At 38.6% G+C, this 25,713-nt stretch overlaps 1 protein-coding gene across 1 annotated transcript; it reads right to left on the minus strand.

Moving 5' to 3' along the window:
• Positions 1-1,311: 1,311 nt before the first annotated feature.
• Positions 1,312-24,719, minus strand: LOC148973606 (uncharacterized). The gene is made up of 18 exons (XM_089119968.1): positions 24,659-24,719; positions 24,051-24,137; positions 21,412-21,505; positions 19,030-21,261; positions 17,792-18,561; positions 16,144-17,707; positions 11,608-15,831; positions 11,350-11,367; positions 11,106-11,268; positions 10,903-11,040; positions 10,413-10,526; positions 10,297-10,333; positions 10,106-10,206; positions 8,265-8,842; positions 7,173-8,138; positions 2,698-6,032; positions 1,411-2,610; positions 1,312-1,331 (listed from the first exon to the last, which is right to left on the minus strand). Exons 1-18 carry the CDS (start codon positions 24,717-24,719, stop codon positions 1,312-1,314), a joined length of 15,702 nt encoding a protein of 5,233 aa, XP_088976094.1.
• Positions 24,720-25,713: the final 994 nt, after the last annotated feature.

The raw sequence follows: 25,713 nt of genomic DNA on the forward strand, positions 1-25,713 counted from the left end.
TGAAACTGGTAGTTGGATTGTTAGTTGTCTCAGATGATGTGAAACTGGTAATTGGATTATTAGTTGTCTCAGATGTTGTGAAACTGGTTGATGGTTTCTTAGTTGTCTCAGATGTTGTGAAACTGGTAGTTGGATTGTTAGTTGTCTCAGATGTTGTGAAACTGGTAGTTGGATTGTTAGTTGTCTCAGATGATGTGAAACTGGTAATTGGATTATTAGTTGTCTCAGATGTTGTGAAACTGGTTGATGGTTTCTTAGTTGTCTCAGATGTTGTGAAACTGGTTGATGGTTTCTTAGTTGTCTCAGATGTTGTGAAACTGGTAGTTGGATTGATAGTTGTCTCAGATGATGTGAAACTGGTTGTTGGATTGTTAGTTGTCTCAGATGATGTGAAACTGGTTGTTGGATTGTTAGTTGTCTCAGATGTTGTGAAACTGGTAGTTGGATTGATAGTTGTCTCAGATGATGTGAAACTGGTTGTTGGATTGTTAGTTGTCTCAGATGATGTGAAACTGGTTGTTGGATTGTTAGTTGTCTCAGATGTTGTGAAACTGGTTGTTGGATTGTTAGTTGTCTCAGATGATGTGAATCTGGTTGTTGGATTGTTAGTTGTCTCAGATGATGTGAAACTGGTTGTTGGATTGTTAGTTGTCTCAGATGATGTGAATCTGGTTGTTGGATTGTTAGTTGTCTCAGATGATGTGAAACTGGTAGTTGGATTGTTAGTTGTCTCAGATGTTGTGAAACTGGTTGTTGGATTGTTAGTTGTCTCAGATGATGTGAATCTGGTTGTTGGATTGTTAGTTGTCTCAGATGATGTGAAACTGGTAGTTGGATTGTTAGTTGTCTCAGATGTTGTGAAACTGGTTGTTGGATTGTTCGTTGTCTCAGATTGTGTGGTTCTGGTTGTTTGTTTGTTAGTTGTTTCAGATGTTGTGAAACTGCTTGTTGGCTTATTAGTTTTCTCAGATGATGTGAAACTGTTAGCTAAATTGTTAATTGCCTCAGATGGTTTTAAACTGGTAGTTGTGTTGTTAGATGCCTCAGATGATGTGAATCTGGTTGTTGGATTGTTCGTTGTCTCAGATGTTGTGAAACTGGTAGTCGGATTGTTAGTTGTCTCAGATGTTGTGAAACTGGTTGTTTGTTTGTTAGTTGTTTCAGATGTTGTGAAACTGGTAGTCGGATTGTTAGTTGTCTCAGATGATGTGAAACTGGTTGTTTGTTTGTTAGATGTCTCAGATGTTGTGAAACTGGTTGTTTGTTTGTTAGACGTCTCAGATGTTGTGAAACTAGAAGTTGGATTGTTAGTTAACTTAGATGTTGTGAATCTGGTTGTTGGATTGTTAGTTGTCTCAGATGTTGTGAAACTGGTAGTTGGATTGATAGTTGTCTCAGATTGTGTGATACTGGTTGTTGGATTGTTATTTGTCTCAGATGATGTGAAACTGGTAGTTGGATTGTTAGTTGTCTCAGATGTTGTAAAACTGGTAGTTGAATTGTTAGTTGTCTCAGATGTTGTGAAACTGGTTGTTGGATTGTTAGTTGTCTCAGATGATGTGAAACTGGTAGTTGGATTGTTAGTTGTCTCAGATGTTGTGAAACTGGTTGTTGAATTGTTAGTTGTCTCAGATGTTGTGAAACTGGTTGTTGGATTGTTAGTTGTCTCAGATGTTGTGAAACTGGTTGTTTGTTTGTTAGTTGTCTCAGATGTTGTGAAACTGGTAGTCGGATTGTTAGTTGTCTCAGATGTTGTGAAACTGGTTATTGGATTGTTAGTTGTCTCAGATGATGTGAATCTGGTAGTCGGATTGTTAGTTGTCTCAGATGTTGTGAAACTGGTTGTTGGATTGTTAGTTGTCTCAGATGTTGTGTAACTGGTAGTTGGATTGTTAGTTGTCTCAGATGTTGTGAAACTGGTAGTTGGATTGTTAGTTGTCTCAGATGTTTTGAAACTGGTAGTTGGATTGTTGGTTGTCTCAGATGTTGTGAAACTGGTAGTCGGATTGTTAGTTATCTCAGATGTTGTGAAACTGGTTGTTGGATTGTTAGTTGTCTCAGATGTTGAGAAACTGGTTGTTGGATTGTTAGTTATCTCAGATTGTGTGAAACTGGTAGTTGGATTGCTAGTTGTCTCAGATGGTGTGATACTGGTTGTTGGCTTATTAGTTTTCTCAGATGATGTGAAACTGTTAGCTAAATTGTTAGATGCCTCAGATGATGTGAAACTGGTTGTTTGTTTGTTAGTTGTCTCAGATGTTGTAAAACTGGTAGTTGGATTGTTAGTTGTCTCAGATGATGTGAAACTGGTTGTTGGATTGTTAGTTGTCTCAGATGTTTTGAAACTGGTAGTTGGATTGCTAGTTGTCCCAGATGGTGTGATACTGGTTGTTGGATTGTTAGTTGTCTCAGATGTTGTGAAACTGGTTGTTGGATTGTTAGTTTTGTCAGATGATGTGAAACTGGTTGTTGGATTGTTAGTTGTCTCAGACTGTGTGATACTGGTAGTTGGATTGTTAGTTGTCTCAGATGATGTGAAAATGGTTGTTGGATTGTTAGTTGTCTCAGATGTTGTGAAACTGGTAGTTGGATTGTTAGTTGTCCCAGATGGTGTGATACTGGTTGTTGGATTGTTAGTTGTCTCAGATGTTGTGAAACTGGTAGTTGGATTGTTAGTTGTCCCAGATGGTGTGATACTGGTTGTTGGATTGTTAGTTGTCTCAGATGTTGTGAAACTGGTTGTTGGATTGTTAGTTGTGTCAGATGATGTGAAACTGGTTGTTGGATTGTTAGTTGTCTCAGACTTTGTGATACTGGTAGTTGGATTGTTAGTTGTCTCAGATGATGTGAAACTGGTTGTTGGATTGTTAGTTGTCTCAGACTGTGTGATACTGGTAGTTGGATTGTTAGTTGTCTCAGATGATGTGAAAATGGTTATTGGATTGTTAGTTGTCTTAGATGATGTGAAAATGGTTATTCGATTGTTAGTTGTCTCAGATGATATGAAACTGGTTGTTGGATTGTTAGTTGTCTCAGACTGTGTGATACTGGTAGTTGGATTGTTAGTTGTCTCAGATGATGTGAAAATGGTTGTTGGATTGTTAGTTGTCTCAGACTGTGTGATACTTGTAGTTGGATTGTTAGTTGTCTCAGATGATGTGAAACTGGTTGTTGGATTGTTAGTTGTCTCAGACTGTGTGATACTTGTAGTTGGATTGTTAGTTGTCTCAGATGATGTGAAAATGGTTGTTGGATTGTTAGTTGTCTCAGACTGTGTGATACTGGTAGTTGGATTGTTAGTTGTCTCAGATGTTGTGAAACTGGTAGTTGGATTGTTAGTTGTGTCAGATGATGTGAAACTGGTAGTTGGATTGTTAGTTGTCTCAGATGATGTGAAACTGGTAGTTGGATTGTTAGTTGTCTCAGACTGTGTGATACTGGTAGTTGGATTGTTAGTTGTCTCAGATGATGTGAAAATGGTTGTTGGATTGTTAGTTGTCTCAGACTGTGTGATACTGGTAGTTGGATTGTTAGTTGTCTCAGATGTTGTGAAACTGGTAGTTGGATTGTTAGTTGTGTCAGATGATGTGAAACTGGTAGTTGGATTGTTAGTTGTCTCAGATGTTGTGAAACTGGTAGTTGGATTGGTGGTTGTCTCAGATGTTGTGAAACTGGTAGTTGGATTGTTAGTTGTGTCAGATGATGTGAAACTGGTAGTTGGATTGTTAGTTGTCTCAGATGTTGTGAAACTGGTAGTTGGATTGTTAGTTGTCTCAGATGTTGTAAAGCTGGTAGTTGGATTGTTAGTTGTCTCAGATGATATGAAACTGGTAGTTGGATTGTTAGTTGTCTCAGATGTTGTGAAACTGGTAGTTGGATTGTTAGTTGTCTCAGATGATATGAAACTGGTAGTTGGATTGTTAGTTGTCTCAGATGTTGTGAAACTGGTAGTTGGATTGTTAGTTGTCTCAGATGATATGAAACTGGTAGTTGGATTGTTAGTTGTCCCAGGCGTTGTGAAACTGGTTGTTGGATTGTTAGTTGTCTCAGATTGTGTGATACTAGTTGTTGGATTGTTAGTTGTCTCAGATGATGTGAAACTGGTAGTTGGATTGTTAGTTGACTCAGATGTTGTGAAACTGGTAGTTGGATTGTTAGTTGTCTCAGATGTTGTGAAACTGGTAATTTGATTGTTAGTTGTCTCAGATGATATGAAACTGGTTGTTGGATTGTTGGTTGTCTCAAATGATATGAAACTGGTTGTTGGATTGTTAGTTGTCTCAGATGTTGTGAAACTGGTAGTTGGATTGTTAGTTGTCTCAGATGATGTGAAACTGGTAGTTGGATTGTTAGTTGTCTCAGATGTTGTGAAACTGGTTGTTGGATTGTTAGTTGTCTCAGATGTTGTGAAACTGGTTGTTGGATTGTTAGTTGTCTCAGATGATGTGAAACTGGTAGTTGGATTGTTAGTTGTCTCAGATGTTGTGAAACTGGTTGTTGGATTGTTAGTTGTCCCAGGTGTTGTGAAACTGGTTGTTGGATTGTTAGTTGTCTCAGATTTTGTGATACTAGTTGTTGGATCGTTAGTTTTCTCAGATGATGTGAAACCGGTAGTTGGATTGTTAGTTGTCTCAGATGTTGTGAAACTGGTAGTTGGATTGTTAGTTGTCTCAGATGTTGTGAAACTGGTTGTTGGATTGTTAGTTGTCTCAGATGATGTGAAACTGGTTGTTGGATTGTTAGTTGTCTCAGATGTTGTGAAACTGGTAGTTGGATTGTTAGTTGTCTCAGATGTTGTGAAACTGGTAGTTGGATTGTTAGTTGTCTCAGATGTTGTGAAACTGGTTGTTGGATTGTTAGTTGTCTCAGATGTTGTGAAACTGGTAGTTGGATTGTTAGTTGTCTCAGATGTTGTGAAACTGGTAGTTGGATTGTTAGTTGTCTCAGATGTTGTGAAACTGGTAGTTGGATTGTTAGTTGTCTCAGATGTTGTGAAACTGGTTGTTGGATTGTTAGTTGTCTCAGATGTTGTGAAACTGGTAATTGGATTGTTAGTTGTCTCAGATGTTGTGAAACTGGTAGTTGGATTGGTGGTTGTCTCAGATGTTGTGAAACTGGTAATTTGATTGTTAGTTGTCTCAGATGATATGAAACTGGTTGTTGGATTGTTAGTTGTCTCAGATTGTGTGATACTAGTTGTTGGATTGTTAGTTGACTCAGATGTTGTGAAACTGGTAATTTGATTGATAGTTGTCTCAGATGATATGAAACTGTTTGTTGGATTGTTGGTTGTCTCAGATGATATGAAACTGGTTGTTGGATTGTTAGTTGTCTCAGATGTTGTGAAACTGGTAGTTGGATTGTTAGTTGTCTCAGATGATGTGAAACTGGTAGTTGGATTGTTAGTTGTCTCAGATGTTGTGAAAGTGGTTGTTGGATTGTTAGTTGTCTCAGATGATGTGAAACTGGTTGTTGGATTGTTAGTTGTCTCAGATGTTGTGAAACTGGTTGTTGGATTGTTAGTTGTCTCAGATGATGTGAAACTGGTTGTTGGATTGTTAGTTGTCCCAGGTGTTGTGAAACTGGTTGTTGGATTGTTAGTTGTCTCAGATTGTTTGATACTAGTTGTTGGATCGTTAGTTGTCTCAGATGATGTGAAACCGGTAGTTGGATTGTTAGTTGTCTCAGATGTTGTGAAACTGGTAGTTGGATTGTTAGTTGTCTCAGATGTTGTGAAACCGGTAGTTGGATTGTTAGTTGTCTCAGATGTTGTGAAACTGGTAGTTGGATTGTTAGTTGTCTCAGATGTTGTGAAACTGGTTGTTGGATTGTTAGTTGTCTCAGATGTTGTGAAACCGGTAGTTGGATTGTTAGTTGTCTCAGATGTTGTGAAACTGGTTGTTGGATTGTTAGTTGTCTCAGATGTTGTTAAACTGGTAGTTGGATTGTTAGTTGTCTCAGATGTTGTGAAACTGGTTGTTGGATTGTTAGTTGTCTCAGATGATGTGAAACTGGTTGTTGGATTGTTAGTTGTGTCAGATGATGTGAAACTGGTTGTTGGATTTTTAGTTGTCTCAGATGATGTGAAACTGGTTGTTGGATTGTTAGTTGTCTCAGACTGTGTGATACTGGTAGTTGGATTGTTAGTTGTCTCAGATGATGTGAAAATGGTTATTCGATTGTTAGTTGTCTCAGATGATGTGAAACTGGTAGTTGGATTGTTAGTTGTCTCAGATGATGTGAAAATGGTTGTTGGATTGTTAGTTGTCTCAGATGTTGTGAAACTGGTAGTTGGATTGTTAGTTGTGTCAGATGATGTGAAACTGGTAGTTGGATTGTTAGTTGTCTCAGATGTTGTGAAACTGGTAGTTGGATTGGTGGTTGTCTCAGATGATGTGAAACTGGTTGTTGGATTGTTAGTTGTCTCAGATGTTGTAAAGCTGGTAGTTGGATTGTTAGTTGTCTCAGATGATATGAAACTGGTAGTTGGATTGTTAGTTGTCCTAGGCGTTGTGAAACTGGTTGTTGGATTGTTAGTTGTCTCAGATTGTGTGATACTAGTTGTTGGATTGTTAGTTGTCTCAGATGATGTGAAACTGGTAGTTGGATTGTTAGTTGACTCAGATGTTGTGAAACTGGTAGTTGGATCGTTAGTCGTCTCAGATGATATGAAACTGGTTGTTGGATTGTTAGTTGTCTCAGATGTTGTGAAACTGGTAGTTGGATTGTTAGTTGTCTCAGATGATGTGAAACTGGTAGTTGGATTGTTAGTTGTCCCAGGTGTTGTGAAACTGGTTGTTGGATTGTTAGTTGTCTCAGATTGTGTGATACTAGTTGTTGGATCGTTAGTTGTCTCAGATGATGTGAAACCGGTAGTTGGATTGTTAGTTGTCTCAGATGTTGTGAAACTGGTTGTTGGATTGTTAGTTGTCTCAGATGTTGTGAAACTGGTAGTTGGATTGTTAGTTGTCTCAGATGTTGTGAAACTGGTTTTTGGATTGTTAGTTGTCTCAGATGATGTGATACTGGTTGTTGGATTGTTAGTTGTCTCAGATGTTGTGAAACTGGTTGTTGGATTGTTAGATGTCTCAGATGTTGTGAAACTGGTAGTTGGATTGTTAGATGTCTCAGATGTTGTGAAACTGGTAGTTGGATTGTTAGTTGTCTCAGATGTTGTGAAACTGGTAGTTGGATTGTTAGTTGTCTCAGATGTTGTGAAACTGGTAATTTGATTGTTAGTTGTCTCAGATGTTGTGAAACTGGTTGTTGGATTGTTAGTTGTCTCAGATGTTGTGAAACTGGTTGTTGGATTGTTAGATGTCTCAGATGTTGTGAAACTGGTTGTTGGATTGTTAGATGTCTCAGATGTTGTGAAACTGGTAGTTGGATTGTTAGTTGTCTCAGATGTTGTGAAACTGGTAATTTGATTGTTAGTTGTCTCAGATGTTGTGAAACTGGTAGTTGGATTGTTAGTTGTCTCAGATGTTGTGAAACTGGTAATTTGATTGTTAGTTGTCTCAGATGTTGTGAAACTGGTTGTTGGATTGTTAGTTGTCTCAGATGATGTGATACTGGTTGTTGGATTGTTAGTTGTCTCAGATGTTGTGAAACTGGTTGTTGGATTGTTAGATGTCTCAGATGTTGTGAAACTGGTAGTTGGATTGTTAGATGTCTCAGATGTTGTGAAACTGGTAGTTGGATTGTTAGTTGTCTCAGATGTTGTGAAACTGGTAGTTGGATTGTTAGTTGTCTCAGATGTTGTGAAACTGGTAATTTGATTGTTAGTTGTCTCAGATGTTGTGAATCTGGTTGTTGGATTGTTAGTTGTCTCAGATGTTGTGAAACCGGTTGTTGGATTGTTAGTTGTCTCAGATGTTGTGAAACTGGTAGTTGGATTGTTAGTTGTCTCAGATGATGTGATACTGGTTGTTGGATTGTTAGTTGTCTCAGATGTTGTGAAACTGGTAGTTGGATTGTTAGTTGTCTCAGATGTTGTGAAACTGGTTGTTGGATTGTTAGTTGCCCCAGATGTTGTGAAACTGGTTGTTGGATTGTTAGTTGTCTCAGATGTTGTGAAACTGGTTGTTGGATTGTTAGATGTCTCAGATGTTGTGAAACTGGTAGTTGGATTGTTAGTTGTCTCAGATGTTGTGAAACTGGTAATTTGATTGTTAGTTGTCTCAGATGTTGTGAAACTGGTAGTTGGATTGTTAGTTGTCTCAGATGTTGTGAAACTGGTAATTTGATTGTTAGTTGTCTCAGATGTTGTGAAACTGGTTGTTGGATTGTTAGTTGTCTCAGATGTTGTGAAACTGGTAGTTGGATTGTTAGTTGTCTCAGATGTTGTGAAACTGGTTGTTGGATTGTTAGTTGTCTCAGATGTTGTGAAACTGGTAGTTGGTTTGTTAGTTGTCTCAGATGTTGTGAAACTGGTAATTTGATTGTTAGTTGTCTCAGATGTTGTGAATCTGGTTGTTGGATTGTTAGTTGTCTCAGATGTTGTGAAACCGGTTGTTGGATTGTTAGTTGTCTCAGATGTTGTGAAACTGGTAGTTGGATTGTTAGTTGTCTCAGATGATGTGATACTGGTTGTTGGATTGTTAGTTGTCTCAGATGTTGTGAAACTGGTAGTTGGATTGTTAGTTGTCTCAGATGTTGTGAAACTGGTTGTTGGATTGTTAGTTGTCTCAGATGTTGTGAAACTGGTTGTTGGATTGTTAGTTGCCCCAGATGTTGTGAAACTGGTTGTTGGATTGTTAGTTGTCTCAGATGTTGTGAAACTGGTTGTTGGATTGTTAGTTGTCTCAGATGTTGTGAAACTGGTTGTTGGATTGTTAGTTGTCTCAGATGTTGTGAAACTGGTAATTTGATTGTTAGTTGTCTCAGATGTTGTGAAACTGGTAGTTGGATTGTTAGTTGTCTCAGATGTTGTGAAACTGGTAATTTGATTGTTAGTTGTCTCAGATGTTGTGAAACTGGTTGTTGGATTGTTAGTTGTCTCAGATGATGTGATACTGGTTGTTGGATTGTTAGTTGTCTCAGATGTTGTGAAACTGGTTGTTGGATTGTTAGATGTCTCAGATGTTGTGAAACTGGTAGTTGGATTGTTAGTTGTCTCAGATGTTGTGAAACTGGTAGTTGGATTGTTAGTTGTCTCAGATGTTGTGAAACTGGTAATTTGATTGTTAGTTGTCTCAGATGTTGTGAATCTGGTTGTTGGATTGTTAGTTGTCTCAGATGTTGTGAAACCGGTTGTTGGATTGTTAGTTGTCTCAGATGTTGTGAAACTGGTAGTTGGATTGTTAGTTGTCTCAGATGATGTGATACTGGTTGTTGGATTGTTAGTTGTCTCAGATGTTGTGAAACTGGTAGTTGGATTGTTAGTTGTCTCAGATGTTGTGAAACTGGTAATTTGATTGTTAGTTGTCTCAGATGTTGTGAATCTGGTTGTTGGATTGTTAGTTGTCTCAGATGTTGTGAAACCGGTTGTTGGATTGTTAGTTGCCCCAGATGTTGTGAAACTGGTTGTTGGATTGTTAGTTGTCTCAGATGATGTGAAACTGGTAGTGTTTGGATTTACATCTGGATGATACTGAGAGAGAAAACAACAGAAACGCACAGATCAACTGGACAATTTTTTTAAAAACCTATTGTTGCTTGTAAGCAAGAATCAGATCTTTAAATTTGAAATGCATTTATCTATTATGTTTCTTTATTGAATTATTTTATTGTGCAAGTTCACTAGCATATAGACGTGGACTAAAAGGAGCCCGTTCTCATCCTAAGGCGTCATATACTGACGCTTTTGACATTTTGTCTACATCCAACGCACATGACACCCTTTAGCGTCAATGAGACGCATATATACATGGGCCAGAACGCGCCTCCTAGTGGTGTAAGCCTAAACCTACCCCAGAACTAAACCTACCATAACTGAACAAAGCTCTGTGTGTGTTATATTGACCCTAAAAGGTGCCATGTGCGTTGGATTTAGACGAAATTGTCACTAAATGACGCCTAGGGCAACTCATGAGAATGCTTTGACTAAAAGACACTGATATTGATTTCATGGAGTCTTTAAATGAATCTCCGTTAAGCTTCTCACCATCAGCACTGCAAAGAACGTTAGATGTGAACATGAGCACTGTATAGTGTTTTTGTCTATTTTTTTGGTCGCACAGCCGAACGTCGTCCATCTTAGATTTCCTTCAAAGAAAAGAGAGAGAGGAATGAAATGTATCAAATATTTTAGGTTTGTTGATAGGACCTGATCAATACAGCCATACATAAATGTACCTTTGCCATCCCAAGAACTGCAAGACGCCTCGCCGACCTGTAAGAACATTTTTATTGTGCTTTCACAGTGTCTGATTATTATAATAAAATAATTTTCACAACAAAACCTTCATTACCAGTTCTTTCTGTGTAAAGAACATTTCTATTTTGTTGGCAAGGTTGGAGATTTTGGCCCTCATCGTTATTCCATAAACCTCATTGTTCAAAACTGTGTAATTTTTAGTTTCATCCTAAATAAGAAATAGAGAAATTCAAATATAAACATGTTTGAATACAATAGATAAAGCATTTGCTAAAAGAATAGTTTTAACTCATTAATGTCTCTTATGCTGTTACTTTTCACTGGAACACAAAAGTGGATTTTTCAAATCTTTTCAAACAACAATTCATAATCTCAAAGAGGACAAAAAACACCAAAGAAGCATCATAACAGTGGGGGTTATGACATAATATAGTAATACCCAGCCAGGTCATAAGATTTGTGTCATTATGGAAAAATGATTAGTGTAAATGTGAAAATATATGAAATTGATTGGGTGAACTATCCCATAAACTTTACTTAAAATGTTCAAACATGGAATTTTTAAATGTTTTTATTGTGAGTACCTTTCCCATGTTTTTGAACCGTAGAACTACAAGTAGCGCACGTCCGTGGTTTTCCAGTCGTGATTTATTAGAGGCTTCACTGGGAATCCTTACATACCAGGGAATGTCTGTGTTCAGGTCACTTTGGCAATCAGTGACCTGTGGGAAAAAAAAGCATAATAAATAAGAAATAATACCATGTTTTATTGTTTCTCAAGTCTTACGTTTATCCTGTTCGGATCTGAAGAGTAACATGTGTCTCTGGTTTCTGTGTTCTCGTCTTGTATGTGAAGAAGACCAATAACATCCCCTATGACAATCTGTGCTTTGCTTATATTGTTGTTTTCCATCTCTTCCATCTTAGACTCGAGATTCTCCAAGGCTTCTCTGCAAAATTGAAAAAAAAATATCTCTGTATTCTGTTATAACAGTTTTAATTCTTGAAAGACATGGTAACAACACACTTACGATGCTTTTGAAGGATTAATAAATCCATTATTGTCTTTTAGATAATCTGTAGTTGAACTGTTAGTTGTCTTAGATGATGTGAAACTGGTTGTTGGATTGTTAGTTGTCTCAGATGATGTGAATCTGGTTGTTGGATTGTTAGTTGTCTCAGATGTTGTGAAACTGGTAGTTGGATTGTTAGTTGTCTCAGAATTTGTGAAACTGGTAGTTGGATTGGTAGTTGTCTCAGATGGTGTGAAACTGGTTGTTGGATTGTTAGTTGTCTCAGATGATGTGAAACTGGTAGTTGGATTGGTAGTTGTCTCAGATGGTGTGAATCTGGTTGTTGGATTGTTAGTTGTCTCAGATGTTGTGAAACTGGTAGTTGGATTGGTAGTTGTCTCAGATGGTGTGAAACTGGTTGTTGGATTGTTAGTTGTCTCAGATGATGTGAATCTGGTTGTTGGATTGTTAGTTGTCTCAGATGTTGTGAAACTGGTAGTTGGATTGTTAGTTGTCTCAGATGATGTGAATCTGGTTGTTGGATTGTTAGTTGTCTCAGATGATGTGAATCTGGTTGTTGGATTGTTAGTTGTCTCAGATGTTGTGAAACTGGTAGTTGGATTGTTAGTTGTCTCAGATGTTGTGAAACTGGTAGTTGGATTGGTAGTTGTCTCAGATGGTGTGAATCTGGTTGTTGGATTGTTAGTTGTCTCAGATGTTGTGAAACTGGTAGTTGGATTGGTAGTTGTCTCAGATGGTGTGAAACTGGTTGTTGGATTGTTAGTTGTCTCAGATGATGTGAATCTGGTTGTTGGATTGTTAGTTGTCTCAGATGTTGTGAAACTGGTAGTTGGATTGTTAGTTGTCTCAGATGATGTGAATCTGGTTGTTGGATTGTTAGTTGTCTCAGATGTTGTGAAACTGGTTGTTGGATTGTTAGTTGTCTCAGATGTTGTGAAACTGGTAGTTGGATTGTTAGTTGTCTCAGATGATGTGAATCTGGTTGTTGGATTGTTAGTTGTCTCAGATGTTGTGAAACTGGTAGTTGGATTGTTAGTTGTCTCAGATGATGTGAATCTGGTTGTTGGATTGTTAGTTGTCTCAGATGTTGTGAAACTGGTAGTTGGATTGTTAGTTGTCTCAGATGTTGTGAAACTGGTAGTTGGATTGGTAGTTGTCTCAGATGGTGTGAATCTGGTTGTTGGATTGTTAGTTGTCTCAGATGTTGTGAAACTGGTAGTTGGATTGGTAGTTGTCTCAGATGGTGTGAAACTGGTTGTTGGATTGTTAGTTGTCTCAGATGATGTGAATCTGGTTGTTGGATTGTTAGTTGTCTCAGATGTTGTGAAACTGGTAGTTGGATTGTTAGTTGTCTCAGATGATGTGAATCTGGTTGTTGGATTGTTAGTTGTCTCAGATGGTGTGAAACTGGTTGTTGGATTGTTAGTTGTCTCAGATGTTGTGAAACTGGTAGTTGGATTGTTAGTTGTCTCAGATGTTGTGAAACTGGTAGTTGGATTGGTAGTTGTCTCAGATGGTGTGAATCTGGTTGTTGGATTGTTAGTTGTCTCAGATGTTGTGAAACTGGTAGTTGGATTGGTAGTTGTCTCAGATGGTGTGAAACTGGTTGTTGGATTGTTAGTTGTCTCAGATGATGTGAATCTGGTTGTTGGATTGTTAGTTGTCTCAGATGTTGTGAAACTGGTAGTTGGATTGTTAGTTGTCTCAGATGATGTGAATCTGGTTGTTGGATTGTTAGTTGTCTCAGATGTTGTGAAACTGGTAGTTGGATTGGTAGTTGTCTCAGATGGTGTGAAACTGGTAGTTGGATTGTTAGTTGTCTCAGATGATGTGAATCTGGTTGTTGGATTGTTAGTTGTCTCAGATGTTGTGAAACTGGTAGTTGGATTGGTAGTTGTCTCAGATGGTGTGAAACTGGTTGTTGGATTGTTAGTTGTCTCAGATGATGTGAATCTGGTTGTTGGATTGTTAGTTGTCTCAGATGTTGTGAAACTGGTAGTTGGATTGGTAGTTGTCTCAGATGGTGTGAAACTGGTTGTTGGATTGTTAGTTGTCTCAGATGTTGTGAAAATGGTTGTTGGATTGTTAGTTGTCTCAGATGTTGTGAAACTGGTAGTTGGATTGTTAGTTGTCTCAGATGTTGTGAAACTGGTTGTTGGATTGTTAGTTGTCTCAGATGATGTGAATCTGGTTGTTGGATTGTTAGTTGTCTCAGATGTTGTGAAACTGGTTGTTGGATTGTTAGTTGTCTCAGATGATGTGAATCTGGTTGTTGGATTGTTAGTTGTCTCAGATGTTGTGAAACTGGTAGTTGGATTGTTAGTTGTCTCAGATGTTGTGAAACTGGTTGTTGGATTGTTAGTTGTCTCAGATGATGTGAATCTGGTTGTTGGATTGTTAGTGGTCTCAGATGTTGTGAAACTGGTAGTTGGATTGTTAGTTGTCTCAGATGTTGTGAAACTGGTTGTTGGATTGTTAGTTGTCTCAGATGATGTGAATCTGGTAGTTGGATTGTTAGTTGTCTCAGATGTTGTGAAACTGGTAGTTGGATTGTTAGTTGTCTCAGATGTTGTGAAACTGGTTGTTGGATTGGTAGTTGTCTCAGATGATGTGAAACTGGTAGTTGGATTGTTAGTGGTCTCAGATGATGTGAAACTGGTAGTTGGACTGGTGGTTGTCTCAGATGTTGTGAAACTGGTAGTTGGATTGGTAGTTGTCTCAGATGGTGTGAAACTGGTTGTTGGATTGTTAGTTGTCTCAGATGATGTGAAACTGGTAGTTGGACTGTTAGTTGTCTCAGATGTTGTGAAACTGGTAGTTGGATTGGTAGTTGTCTCAGATGTTGTGAAACTGGTAGTTGGACTGTTAGTGGTCTCAGATGATGTGAAACTGGTAGTTGGATTGTTGGTTGTCTCAGATGATGTAAAACTGGTTGTTTGTTTGTTAGTTGTCTCAGATGATGTGAAACTGGTAGTTGGATTGTTAGTGGTCTCAGATGATGTGAAACTGGTAGTTGGATTGTTGGTGGTCTCAGATGTTGTAAACCTGGTAGTTGGATTGGTAGTTGTCTCAGATGTTGTGAAACTGGTTGTTGGATTGTTAGTTGTCTCAGATGTTGTGAAACTGGTTGTTGGATTGTTAGTTGTCTCAGATGTTGTGAAACTGGTAGTTGGATTGGTAGTTGTCTCAGATGGTGTGAAACTGGTTGTTGGATTGTTAGTTGTCTCAGATGATGTGAATCTGGTTGTTGGATTATTAGTTGTCTCAGATGTTGTGAAACTGGTAGTTGGATTGGTAGTTGTCTCAGATGGTGTGAAACTGGTTGTTGGATTGTTAGTTGTCTCAGATGATGTGAATCTGGTTGTTGGATTGTTAGTTGTCTCAGATGTTGTGAAACTGGTAGTTGGATTGGTAGTTGTCTCAGATGGTGTGAAACTGGTTGTTGGATTGTTAGTTGTCTCAGATGTTGTGAAACTGGTAGTTGGATTGTTAGTTGTCTCAGATGTTGTGAAACTGGTAGTTGGATTGTTAGTTGTCTCAGATGTTGTGAAACTGGTTGTTGGATTGTTAGTTGTCTCAGATGATGTGAATCTGGTTGTTGGATTGTTAGTTGTCTCAGATGATGTGAAACTGGTAGTTGGATTGTTAGTGGTCTCAGATGATGTGAAACTGGTAGTTGGACTGGTAGTTGTCTCAGATGTTGTGAAACTGGTAGTTGGATTGGTAGTTGTCTCAGATGTTGTGAAACTGGTAGTTGGATTGTTAGTTGTCTCAGATGTTGTGAAACTGGTTGTTGGATTGTTAGTTGTCTCAGATGTTGTGAAACTGGTAGTTGGATTGGTAGTTGTCTCAGATGGTGTGAAACTGGTTGTTGGATTGTTAGTTGTCTCAGATGATGTGAAACTGGTAGTTGGACTGTTAGTTGTCTCAGATGTTGTGAAACTGGTAGTTGGATTGGTAGTTGTCTCAGATGTTGTGAAACTGGTAGTTGGACTGTTAGTGGTCTCAGATGATGTGAAACTGGTAGTTGGATTGTTGGTTGTCTCAGATGATGTAAAACTGGTTGTTTGTTTGTTAGTTGTCTCAGATGATGTGAAACTGGTAGTTGGATTGTTAGTGGTCTCAGATGATGTGAAACTGGTAGTTGGATTGTTGGTGGTCTCAGATGTTGTAAACCTGGTAGTTGGATCGGTGGTTGTCTCAGATGATGTGAAACTGGTAGTTGGATTGGTAGTTGTCTCAGATGTTGTGAAACTGGTTGTTGGATTGTTAGTTGTCTCAGATGTTGTGAAACTGGTTGTTGGATTGTTAGTTGTCTCAGATGTTGTGAAACTGGTTGTTGGATTGTTTGTGGTCTCAGATGATGTGAAACTGGTAGTTGGATTGTTGGTTGTCTCAGATGATGTAAAACTGGTTGTTGGATTGTTAGTTGTCTCAGATGTTTTGAAACTGGTAGTTGGACTGTTAGTTGTCTCAGATGTTGTGATACTGGTAGTTGGATTGGTAGTTGTCTCAGATGTTGTGAAACTGGTAGTTGGATTGGTGGTTGTCTCAGATGTTGTGAAAGTGGTAGTCGGACTGGTAGTTGTCTCAGATGTTGTCAAACTGGTAGTTGGATTGGTAGTTGTCTCAGATGTTGTGAAACTGGTAGTTGGATTGGTGGTTGTCTCAGATGTTGTGAAACTGGTAGTTGGATTGGTAGTTGTCTCAGATGTTGTGAAACTGGTAGTTGGATTGGTGGTTGTCTCATATATTGTGAAACTGGTAGTCAGATTGGTAGTTGTCTCAGATGTTGTGAAACTGGTAGTTGGATTGGTGGTTGTCTCAGATGTTGTGAAACTGGTAGTTGGATTGGTAGTTGTCTCAGATGTTGTGAAACTGGTAGTTGGATTGTTGGTTGTCTCAGATGTTGTGAAACTGGTAGTTGGACTGTTAGTGGTCTCAGATGATGTGAAACTGGTAGTTGGATTGTTGGTTGTCTCAGATGTTGTGAAACTGGTAGTTGGACTGGTGGTTGTCTCAGATGTTGTGAAACTGGTAGTTGGATTGGTGGTTGTCTCAGATATTGTGAAACTGGTAGTTGGATTGGTAGTTGTCTCAGATGTTGTGAAACTGGTAGTTGGACTGTTAGTGGTCTCAGATGTTGTGAAACTGGTAGTTGGATTGTTGGTTGTCTCAGATGTTGTGAAACTGGTAGTTGGATTGTTGGTTGTCTCAGATGTTGTGAAACTGGTAGTTGGATTGTTGGTTGTCTCAGATGTTGTGAAAGTGGTAGTCGGACTGGTAGTTGTCTCAGATGTTGTCAAACTGGTAGTTGGATTGGTAGTTGTCTCAGATGTTGTGAAACTGGTAGTTGGATTGGTGGTTGTCTCAGATGTTGTGAAACTGGTAGTTGGATTGGTAGTTGTCTCAGATGTTGTGAAACTGGTAGTTGGATTGGTGGTTGTCTCATATATTGTGAAACTGGTAGTCAGATTGGTAGTTGTCTCAGATGTTGTGAAACTGGTAGTTGGATTGGTGGTTGTCTCAGATGTTGTGAAACTGGTAGTTGGATTGGTAGTTGTCTCAGATGTTGTGAAACTGGTAGTTGGATTGTTGGTTGTCTCAGATGTTGTGAAACTGGTAGTTGGACTGTTAGTGGTCTCAGATGATGTGAAACTGGTAGTTGGATTGTTGGTTGTCTCAGATGTTGTGAAACTGGTAGTTGGACTGGTGGTTGTCTCAGATGTTGTGAAACTGGTAGTTGGATTGGTGGTTGTCTCAGATATTGTGAAACTGGTAGTCGGATTGGTAGTTGTCCCAGATGTTGTGAAACTGGTAGTTGGATTGGTGGTTGTCTCAGATGTTGTGAAACTGGTAGTTGGATTGGTAGTTGTCTCAGATGTTGTGAAACTGGTAGTTGGATTGTTGGTTGTCTCAGATGTTGTGAAACTGGTAGTTGGACTGTTAGTGGTCTCAGATGATGTGAAACTGGTAGTTGGACTGTTAGTTGTCCCAGATGTTGTGAAACTGGTAGTTGGATTGGTGGTTGTCTCAGATGTTGTGAAACTGGTAGTTGGATTGGTAGTTGTCTCAGATGTTGTGAAACTGGCAGTTGGATTGTTGGTTGTCTCAGATGTTGTGAAACTGGTAGTTGGACTGTTAGTGGTCTCAGATGATGTGAAACTGGTAGTTGGACTGTTAGTTGTCTCAGCTGTTGTGAAACTGGTAGTTGGACTGTTAGTGGTCTCAGATGTTGTGAAACTGGTAGTTGGACTGTTGGTTGTCTCAGATGATATGAAACTGGTAATTGGATTGTTGGTTGTCTCAGATGTTGTGAAACTGGTAGTTGGACTGTTAGTGGTCTCAGATGATGTGAAACTGGTAGTTGGACTGTTAGTGGTCTCAGATGATGTGAAACTGGTAGTTGGACTGTTAGTTGTCTCAGATGATGTGAAACTGGTAGTTGGACTGTTAGTGGTCTCAGATGATGTGAAACTGGTAGTTGGACTGTTAGTTGTCTCAGATGATGTGAAACTGGTAGTTGGACTGTTAGTGGTCTCAGATGATGTGAAACTGGTAGTTGGATTGGTGGTTGTCTCAGATGTTGTGAAACTGGTAGTTGGATTGGTAGTTGTCTCAGATGTTGTGAAACTGGTAGTTGGACTGTTAGTGGTCTCAGATGTTGTGAAACTGGTAGTTGGATTGTTGGTTGTCTCAGATGTTGTGAAACTGGTAGTTGGATTGTTGGTTGTCTCAGATGTTGTGAAACTGGTAGTTGGATTGTTGGTTGTCTCAGATGTTGTGAAACTGGTAGTTGGACTGTTAGTGGTCTCAGATGATGTGAAACTGGTAGTTGGACTGTTAGTGGTCTCAGATGATGTGAAACTGGTAGTTGGATTGGTAGTTGTCCCAGATGTTGTGAAACTGGTAGTTGGATTGTTGGTTGTCTCAGATGTTGTGAAACTGGTAGTTGGATTGGTGGTTGTCTCAGATGTTGTGAAACTGGTAGTTGGACTGTTAGTTGTCTCAGATGTTGTGAAACTGGTAGTTGGATTGGTGGTCGTCTCAGATGTTGTGAAACTGGTAGTTGGATTGGTAGTTGTCTCAGATGTTGTGAAACTGGTAGTTGGATTGGTGGTTGTCTCAGATGTTGTGAAACTGGTAGTTGGACTGTTAGTTGTCTCAGATGTTGTGAAACTGGTAGTTGGATTGGTGGTGGTCTCAGATGTTGTGAAACTGGTAGTTGGATTGGTAGTTGTCTCAGATGTTGTGAAACTTGTAGTTGGACTGTTAGTTTTCTCAGATGTTGTGAAACTGGGAGTTGGATTGGTAGTTGTCTCAGATGTTGTGAAACTGGTAGTTGGATTGGTGGTTGTCTCAGATGTTGTGAAACTGGTAGTTGGATTGGTGGTTGTCTCAGCTGTTGTGAAACTGGTAGTTGAACTGTTAGTTGTCTCAGATGTTGTGAAACTTGTAGTTGGACTGTTAGTTTTCTCAGATGTTGTGAAACTGGTAGTTGGACTGTTAGTTGTCTCAGATGTTGTGAAACTGGTAGTTGGATTGGTAGTGGTCTCAGATGTTGTGAAACTGGTAGTTGGACTGTTAGTTGTCCCAGATGTTGTGAAACTGGTAGTTGGATTGGTGGTTGTCTCAGATGTTGTGAAACTGGTAGTTGGATTGGTAGTTGTCTCAGATGTTGTGAAACTGGCAGTTGGATTGTTGGTTGTCTCAGATGTTGTGAAACTGGTAGTTGGACTGTTAGTGGTCTCAGATGATGTGAAACTGGTAGTTGGACTGTTAGTTGTCTCAGCTGTTGTGAAACTGGTAGTTGGACTGTTAGTGGTCTCAGATGTTGTGAAACTGGTAGTTGGACTGTTGGTTGTCTCAGATGATATGAAACTGGTAATTGGATTGTTGGTTGTCTCAGGTGTTGTGAAACTGGTAGTTGGACTGTTAGTGGTCTCAGATGATGTGAAACTGGTAGTTGGACTGTTAGTGGTCTCAGATGATGTGAAACTGGTAGTCGGATTGGTAGTTGTCTCAGATGTTGTGAAACTGGTAGTTGGACTGTTAGTGGTCTCAGATGTTGTGAAACTGGTAGTTGGATTGTTGGTTGTCTCAGATGTTGTGAAACTGGTAGTTGGATTGTTGGTTGTCTCAGATGTTGTGAAACTGGTAGTTGGATTGTTGGTTGTCTCAGATGTTGTGAAACTGGTAGTTGGACTGTTAGTGGTCTCAGATGATGTGAAACTGGTAGTTGGACTGTTAGTGGTCTCAGATGATGTGAAACTGGTAGTTGGATTGGTAGTTGTCCCAGATGTTGTGAAACTGGTAGTTGGATTGTTGGTTGTCTCAGATGTTGTGAAACTGGTAGTTGGATTGGTGGTTGTCTCAGATGTTGTGAAACTGGTAGTTGGACTGTTAGTTGTCTCAGATGTTGTGAAACTGGTAGTTGGATTGGTGGTCGTCTCAGATGTTGTGAAACTGGTAGTTGGATTGGTAGTTGTCTCAGATGTTGTGAAACTGGTAGTTGGATTGGTGGTTGTCTCAGATGTTGTGAAACTGGTAGTTGGACTGTTAGTTGTCTCAGATGTTGTGAAACTGGTAGTTGGATTGGTGGTGGTCTCAGATGTTGTGAAACTGGTAGTTGGATTGGTAGTTGTCTCAGATGTTGTGAAACTTGTAGTTGGACTGTTAGTTTTCTCAGATGTTGTGAAACTGGGAGTTGGATTGGTAGTTGTCTCAGATGTTGTGAAACTGGTAGTTGGATTGGTGGTTGTCTCAGATGTTGTGAAACTGGTAGTTGGATTGGTGGTTGTCTCAGCTGTTGTGAAACTGGTAGTTGAACTGTTAGTTGTCTCAGATGTTGTGAAAGTGGTTGTTGGATTGTTCGTGGTCTCAGATGATGTGAAACTGGTAGTTGGACTGTTAGTTGTCTCAGATGTTGTGAAACTGGGAGTTGGATTGGTAGTTGTCTCAGATGTTGTGAAAGTGGTAGTTGGATTGGTAGTTGTCTCAGATGATGTGAAACTGGTAGTTGGATTGTTAGTTGTCTCAGATGTTGTGAAACTGGTAGTTGGATTGGTAGTTGTCTCAGATGTTGTGAAACTGGTAGTTGGATTGTTAGTTGTCTCAGATGTTGTGAAACTGGTAGTTGGATTGTTAGTTGTCTCAGATGTTGTGAAACTGGTAGTTGGATTGGTAGTTGTCTCAGATGTTGTGAAACTGGTAGTTGGATTGGTAGTTGTCTCAGATGTTGTGAAACTGGTAGTTGGATTGGTAGTTGTCTCAGATGATGTGAAACTAGTAGTTGGATTGTTAGTTGTCTCAGATGTTGTGAAACTGGTAGTTGGACTGTTAGTTGTCTCAGATGTTGTGAAACTGGTAGTTGGATTGGTAGTTGTCTCAGATGTTGTGAAACTGGTAGTTGGATTGTTAGTTGTCTCAGATGATGTGAAACTAGTAGTTGGATTGGTAGTTGTCTCAGATGATGTGAAACTAGTAGTTGGATTGTTAGTTGTCTCAGATGATGTGAAACTGGTAGTTGGATTGTTAGTTGTCTCAGATGTTGTGAAACTGGTAGTTGGATTGGTAGTTGTCTCAGATGTTGTGAAACTGGTAGTTGGATTGGTAGTTGTCTCAGATGTTGTGAAACTGGTAGTTGGACTGTTAGTGGTCTCAGATGATGTGAAACTGGTAGTTGGACTGTTAGTTGTCTCAGATGTTGTGAAAGTGGTAGTTGGATTGGTAGTTGTCTCAGCTGTTGTGAAACTGGTAGTTGGACTGTTAGTTGTCTCAGATGATGTGAAACTGGTAGTTGGATTGGTAGTTGTCTCAGATGTTGTGAAACTGGTAGTTGGATTGGTGGTTGTCTCAGATGTTGTGAAAGTGGTAGTCGGACTGGTAGTTGTCTCAGATGTTGTGAAACTGGTAGTCGGACTGGTAGTTGTCTCAGATGTTGTGAAACTGGTAGTCGGATTGTTAGTTGTCTCAGATGTTGTGAAACTGGTAGTTGGATTGTTAGTTGTCTCAAATGGTTTCAAACTGTTAGTTGGATTGTCAGTAGTGTTGCGTGACAGTGGTGTGACAGTAGTTGATCTTTCATCAACACAGATGACACACATCCATTCTCTTCCATTAAAATGAAGAACGTATTTGCTTTCTTCTTTTCCTGCAACACAACGTATTAAGTAAGATATGGATTTTTATCCAAATATATTATTTTTGTTTATTTAAACCTACACATGAATTGGATTGTCATTTCATAATGCATGTTCATCATAGTTCACATATTCATTATAGACATTATTGTACAGTCATGAATGAATGATGACTCCCACTTACCGCTGCATGTATCATTGTCAAATGTAGCTGTTATACCTTTGGATCAACAGAAGGGAATTTCAGAAAACCTCAAGAGACCCCGACAACACATAATTTAACATCAGCTGAACGAGTTAAAAGCAATACCATTTCTGCATTGAATAGTCATCAGATACAATCAGGAAGGTAATAAAAGAACAACAGATGAATGAAACAAAAAAGTGTTAGAGAGGTCATGTTATGCCCTTGTATAATTTTCTACCAGAGCATTAGCTAGCTGGCTAATGTTCAACTCAATTCTTCAAGCTGCAGCTTACGTTAGCTAAGCCTATGTCAACAGAGTTCCTAGGTATCTTAGATATAGCCTACCAGAAAATATTAAGGATGTCCCGATACCATTTTTTTCTGAACCGATCCAATCCGATACCAAAAATTTTGAGTATTGAATTATACCGATCCAAAACCAGCGCCGTTTTTAAAAATTAAAATGAAATCAAGTAGATTTTCTATATCTGTATTGAACGGGTAATCACTATTTCGGACAATTTCATATAAAAAAAAAACAAAAACAATCTTAACCTATGACAAAAATTATATTATAAACTAGATTTGTGGGTAACTCAGCAGTAAAATTTAGTCTAGAAAAATCACAAGTGCACAATAATTGTATAAAATCTGAATATTTAGTGGAAAAAAAAAACATTATTTAGTGGGGAACAAATAAGCGTAGCACAAAATTTGGTAAAACGTTTTTATGTAGTTAGTTTAGCAGAACTGCTTCTTCTTTAGTGTCAAATACATCCCCAAAGCCCATTTCTTTGTTACCATCTCCACAGTTAGCTTAGCTCTAGCTTCGTCCATAGACTCTGAAAGGCTTCGTCAGACTAGTGATCGCAATTCCTGTGATGTTCTCACAAAAAGAAAAGCTTTCGATCCCTGGAACATTTCGAATTGTAGCTAAACGTCTAGCGTCCTTGTCTTTCTTTAACTTTCTTTTTGCAAAACCACTCATTTGAGTTCTGTCAATGTTTGATTAAGAATAATTTTCTGTAGCTGTTAAAAAAAGACACATTAGCGCGTACTTGTTGTGGACCAACTCAACTCAGATTGGGTAGGGGGGAGTGATAGTGGTCATGCAATCTTTATTTTATTTATCATTTATAATTAGTATTTTTAAATTAGTGTTCATAAACAAGTTATGTATGGTCTTTCAATAATTTAGTTAATAATATGAAAAAAATATATACGAAAAATATTTTTAAAGCTTTTGTCATGTGGTGCTCCCCTAGTGGTTGTGAATGATAAGTGGCCCAAGTGCCCTTATGGATAATCCGGCTCTGAGTTTTTGAAGAAGAGAGAGACAAAAGAAAATAGACGGAAAAATAAAATAAGAAGAAATGTAACTATATACATACACATCTATGGTAATAGTTGGAAAAGTGGGAACAGAGTTGGGTAGGGAGTTGGTCTAGTCCCAGTGTCATTTACCCCTTTTCCACCAAAAAAGAACTGGTTCGGGACTGGTGCTTGTTCAAGGTTGGTTCGGAGTTGGTTCAACTTGCAAACCCTTTCAGAACCTGTTTGTTTTTCCACTGACTAGAGCGCCCAGGGAACAAAGTCGTTACGTCACTGTGAACGTCGCCATACGTCTTAGCTAGAAACGCTTGCAAGTACAACATAACTTTGGGAATATCTCTAACTCGTGTACCAAGAAGGCTTTAAAAACAATTGAAATATGTAAGTCTTTTTATCTTTTCTTTTAATATGTAATCTTTTCTGATTAGTTATGTACTCCTGTCTTGTGTTTTTTTCTTTCCATTTATTTGTTCTATATTGTGTTCTATACGGTTTCCTTCTTTGCTTATAATGTTTTCATTAAAAAAATGTAAAAAAAATAGAAACGCTTGCGCCAACTTCAAGCAAGGCGGATGCCATTGTGTTTCTGCAAATGTTTCTCTTGGCTTTGCGATTCTATATTATGGTCAGAAAAGATGTTTAAATCACATCTAAACCCGGCCCAGCCCCCGACGTAAGCATGACGTGGTAAAAGAACGGTTCTAGTTCAGCAAAGAGTTGGTACCGCTTTGGAACCAGTTTTCCTGGCCGAGAACCGGTTCTTTGGCTGCCGAAACTCAAAGAACTGGTTCGCGCGCAGGCACCGGCTCCGAACCGGCTCTCCAAATGCTTTGGTGGAAAAGGGTAAATTGTGTAGCCCAATTCACCAAGCAGTCCACTTGCAGAGATGCCCTGTGGTGCCCAATATGGCCATGAACCACAACCGCCACATCAATGTAATCAATTATATTAAAATATATTTCATGTCATTGGATGTTTTAGGCCATTTTTTTTAATCAAATGTGTGTGAAGTTATCATTTGATAACCAAAATCCTACCGGGTGGTGAGCTTCCATTAAGGGTGCAGACGGGCTCGCAGACGGGCTTGCAGACGGGTGTGGTCACAATCTGTGCTAATGAATCAGCTGATGGGAAGAGAATTATTACAAAACTCACTAAATATAACTAGTCTAAAATAGTTTCTATAATCTGCTCTTCCAAACTCAAACACATTACAGTGCTTAGAAGACAATTAACACACAGGCTCCATTCAGTTTGTCTTAGGTGTGTTAGGATCTGTATTTGAAGAGTTCAGATGCAAAAGCCTCTAAGTGCCATTTGAAATTTTCTTCTAGAATGATCATTTTTATCAAGCTTGTATATTTAAGTTCAGTGATTTCACTTAAATGACAATTCATAGGTAATCTTCATTGCCATTTAAGTGAAATTACTGAACTTAAATATACGAGCTTGATAAAAATGATCATTCTAGAAGAAAATTTCAAATGTCACTTAGAGGTTTTTGCATCTGAACTCTTCATTTGTTTTGCACTTACTAACAGCAACTTCATCATCACTGATATCAATGATCAATCATGGCAACACAAATACTTTTGTACTTATGAGTTGTGTGTTAAAACATCATTAAATTTAGGATGACACCCACCTGTTTTTTGGACTTCACTTGGCAGAAAACACAGCTCCATGTCTGCACTTGTTTTATCCATTCTTACTTCATATTTCCCTCCATAGTTTGTTATGTTGAAACTTTGGTTTTTGCCCGCTGTTTCACAATGCCCTGGAAACCAGAGTGAACATTGTTTAATTGTTTAAACAAAAACACTTTCTAAAGAGATTAAATCTCAAGAAAATTTGACAAAAAAATAAACAAATAAATGTTTTTACCTAGACTAGATGTGTTTATTTTGACATTCACTGTGCAAACGTTCATCATTTTTGTCCCACAAGCTGGTGGAGATTGCAGTTCAATACCTGGATTCAGAGAGTTTGGAAATGTGCCAGTCATCACAAGAACATTCAGATAATAAATGTCCAGTTAATCCAATGGTCACGATAGCAGTGTATATTTCACATCTACCCGAGTGTCACCCGAGTCCCAGAAACATGCATCTGTCAAATTTGTCACCAACTAGTATAGTTTTCAGCAGCTTGCACAAAGATAACATTAAGAACCAATTACGCAATGATTGTAACGGTTAGGTCAGGCAAGGAAGATGAGACGATGCAAGCGGATCTAGATGTAGCCGTATTCTTTATTAAACGAATCAAAACCCGGGATAAACACGGGATAAATGCATCCTCTTCCAGTGCTGGAGGAAGTACTGAATCTCTGTACTGAAATTACTGAAATTGATCCGCTATTGTAATTAATTTGCCACGCAATATTTTCACAGCAGGATAATAAATATTACATAATCTTACTCCTCATTAAAAAATGTCTAAAACATTTAGGTCGATTACAATGAATTATAGGCATATAAAATAGCTATTAATAGTCTATAATATGTCCAAACATTGCCATAATTAATTATCAATGAAAATTAAAAACAGGTTTATTTCAAAAACATTGTTTGACAAATTAATAAAAGAGGTGTCACATCGCAGGTGGCTTGGAAGACGGTGGGTAATATTATCCATTTTGCAACACGAACTGGAGGTAAGCAACAGTAATTTGTAGCTATTTGAACTTAAAGATCTCCC

Source organism: Pimephales promelas, chromosome 15 (genome assembly GCF_988280905.1).
Source record: "Pimephales promelas chromosome 15, fPimPro1.hap1.1, whole genome shotgun sequence".
In the NCBI taxonomy this organism is placed as follows: Eukaryota; Metazoa; Chordata; class Actinopteri; order Cypriniformes; family Leuciscidae; genus Pimephales; species Pimephales promelas.

Coding starts and splice junctions, on each gene's coding strand:
- LOC148973606 (XM_089119968.1), bottom strand. CDS start 24,719: ATGGATAAAACAAGTGCAGACATGGAGCTGTGTTTTCTGCCAAGTGAA. Junction 24,138..24,658: donor AAGTGAAGTCCAAAAAACAG/GTGGGTGTCATC, acceptor TCTTCCCATCAG/CTGATTCATTAGCACAGATT. Junction 1,332..1,410: donor AAATAACAATCCAACAACCA/GTATCACACAAT, acceptor TCCAACAACCAG/ATTCACAACATCTAAGTTAA.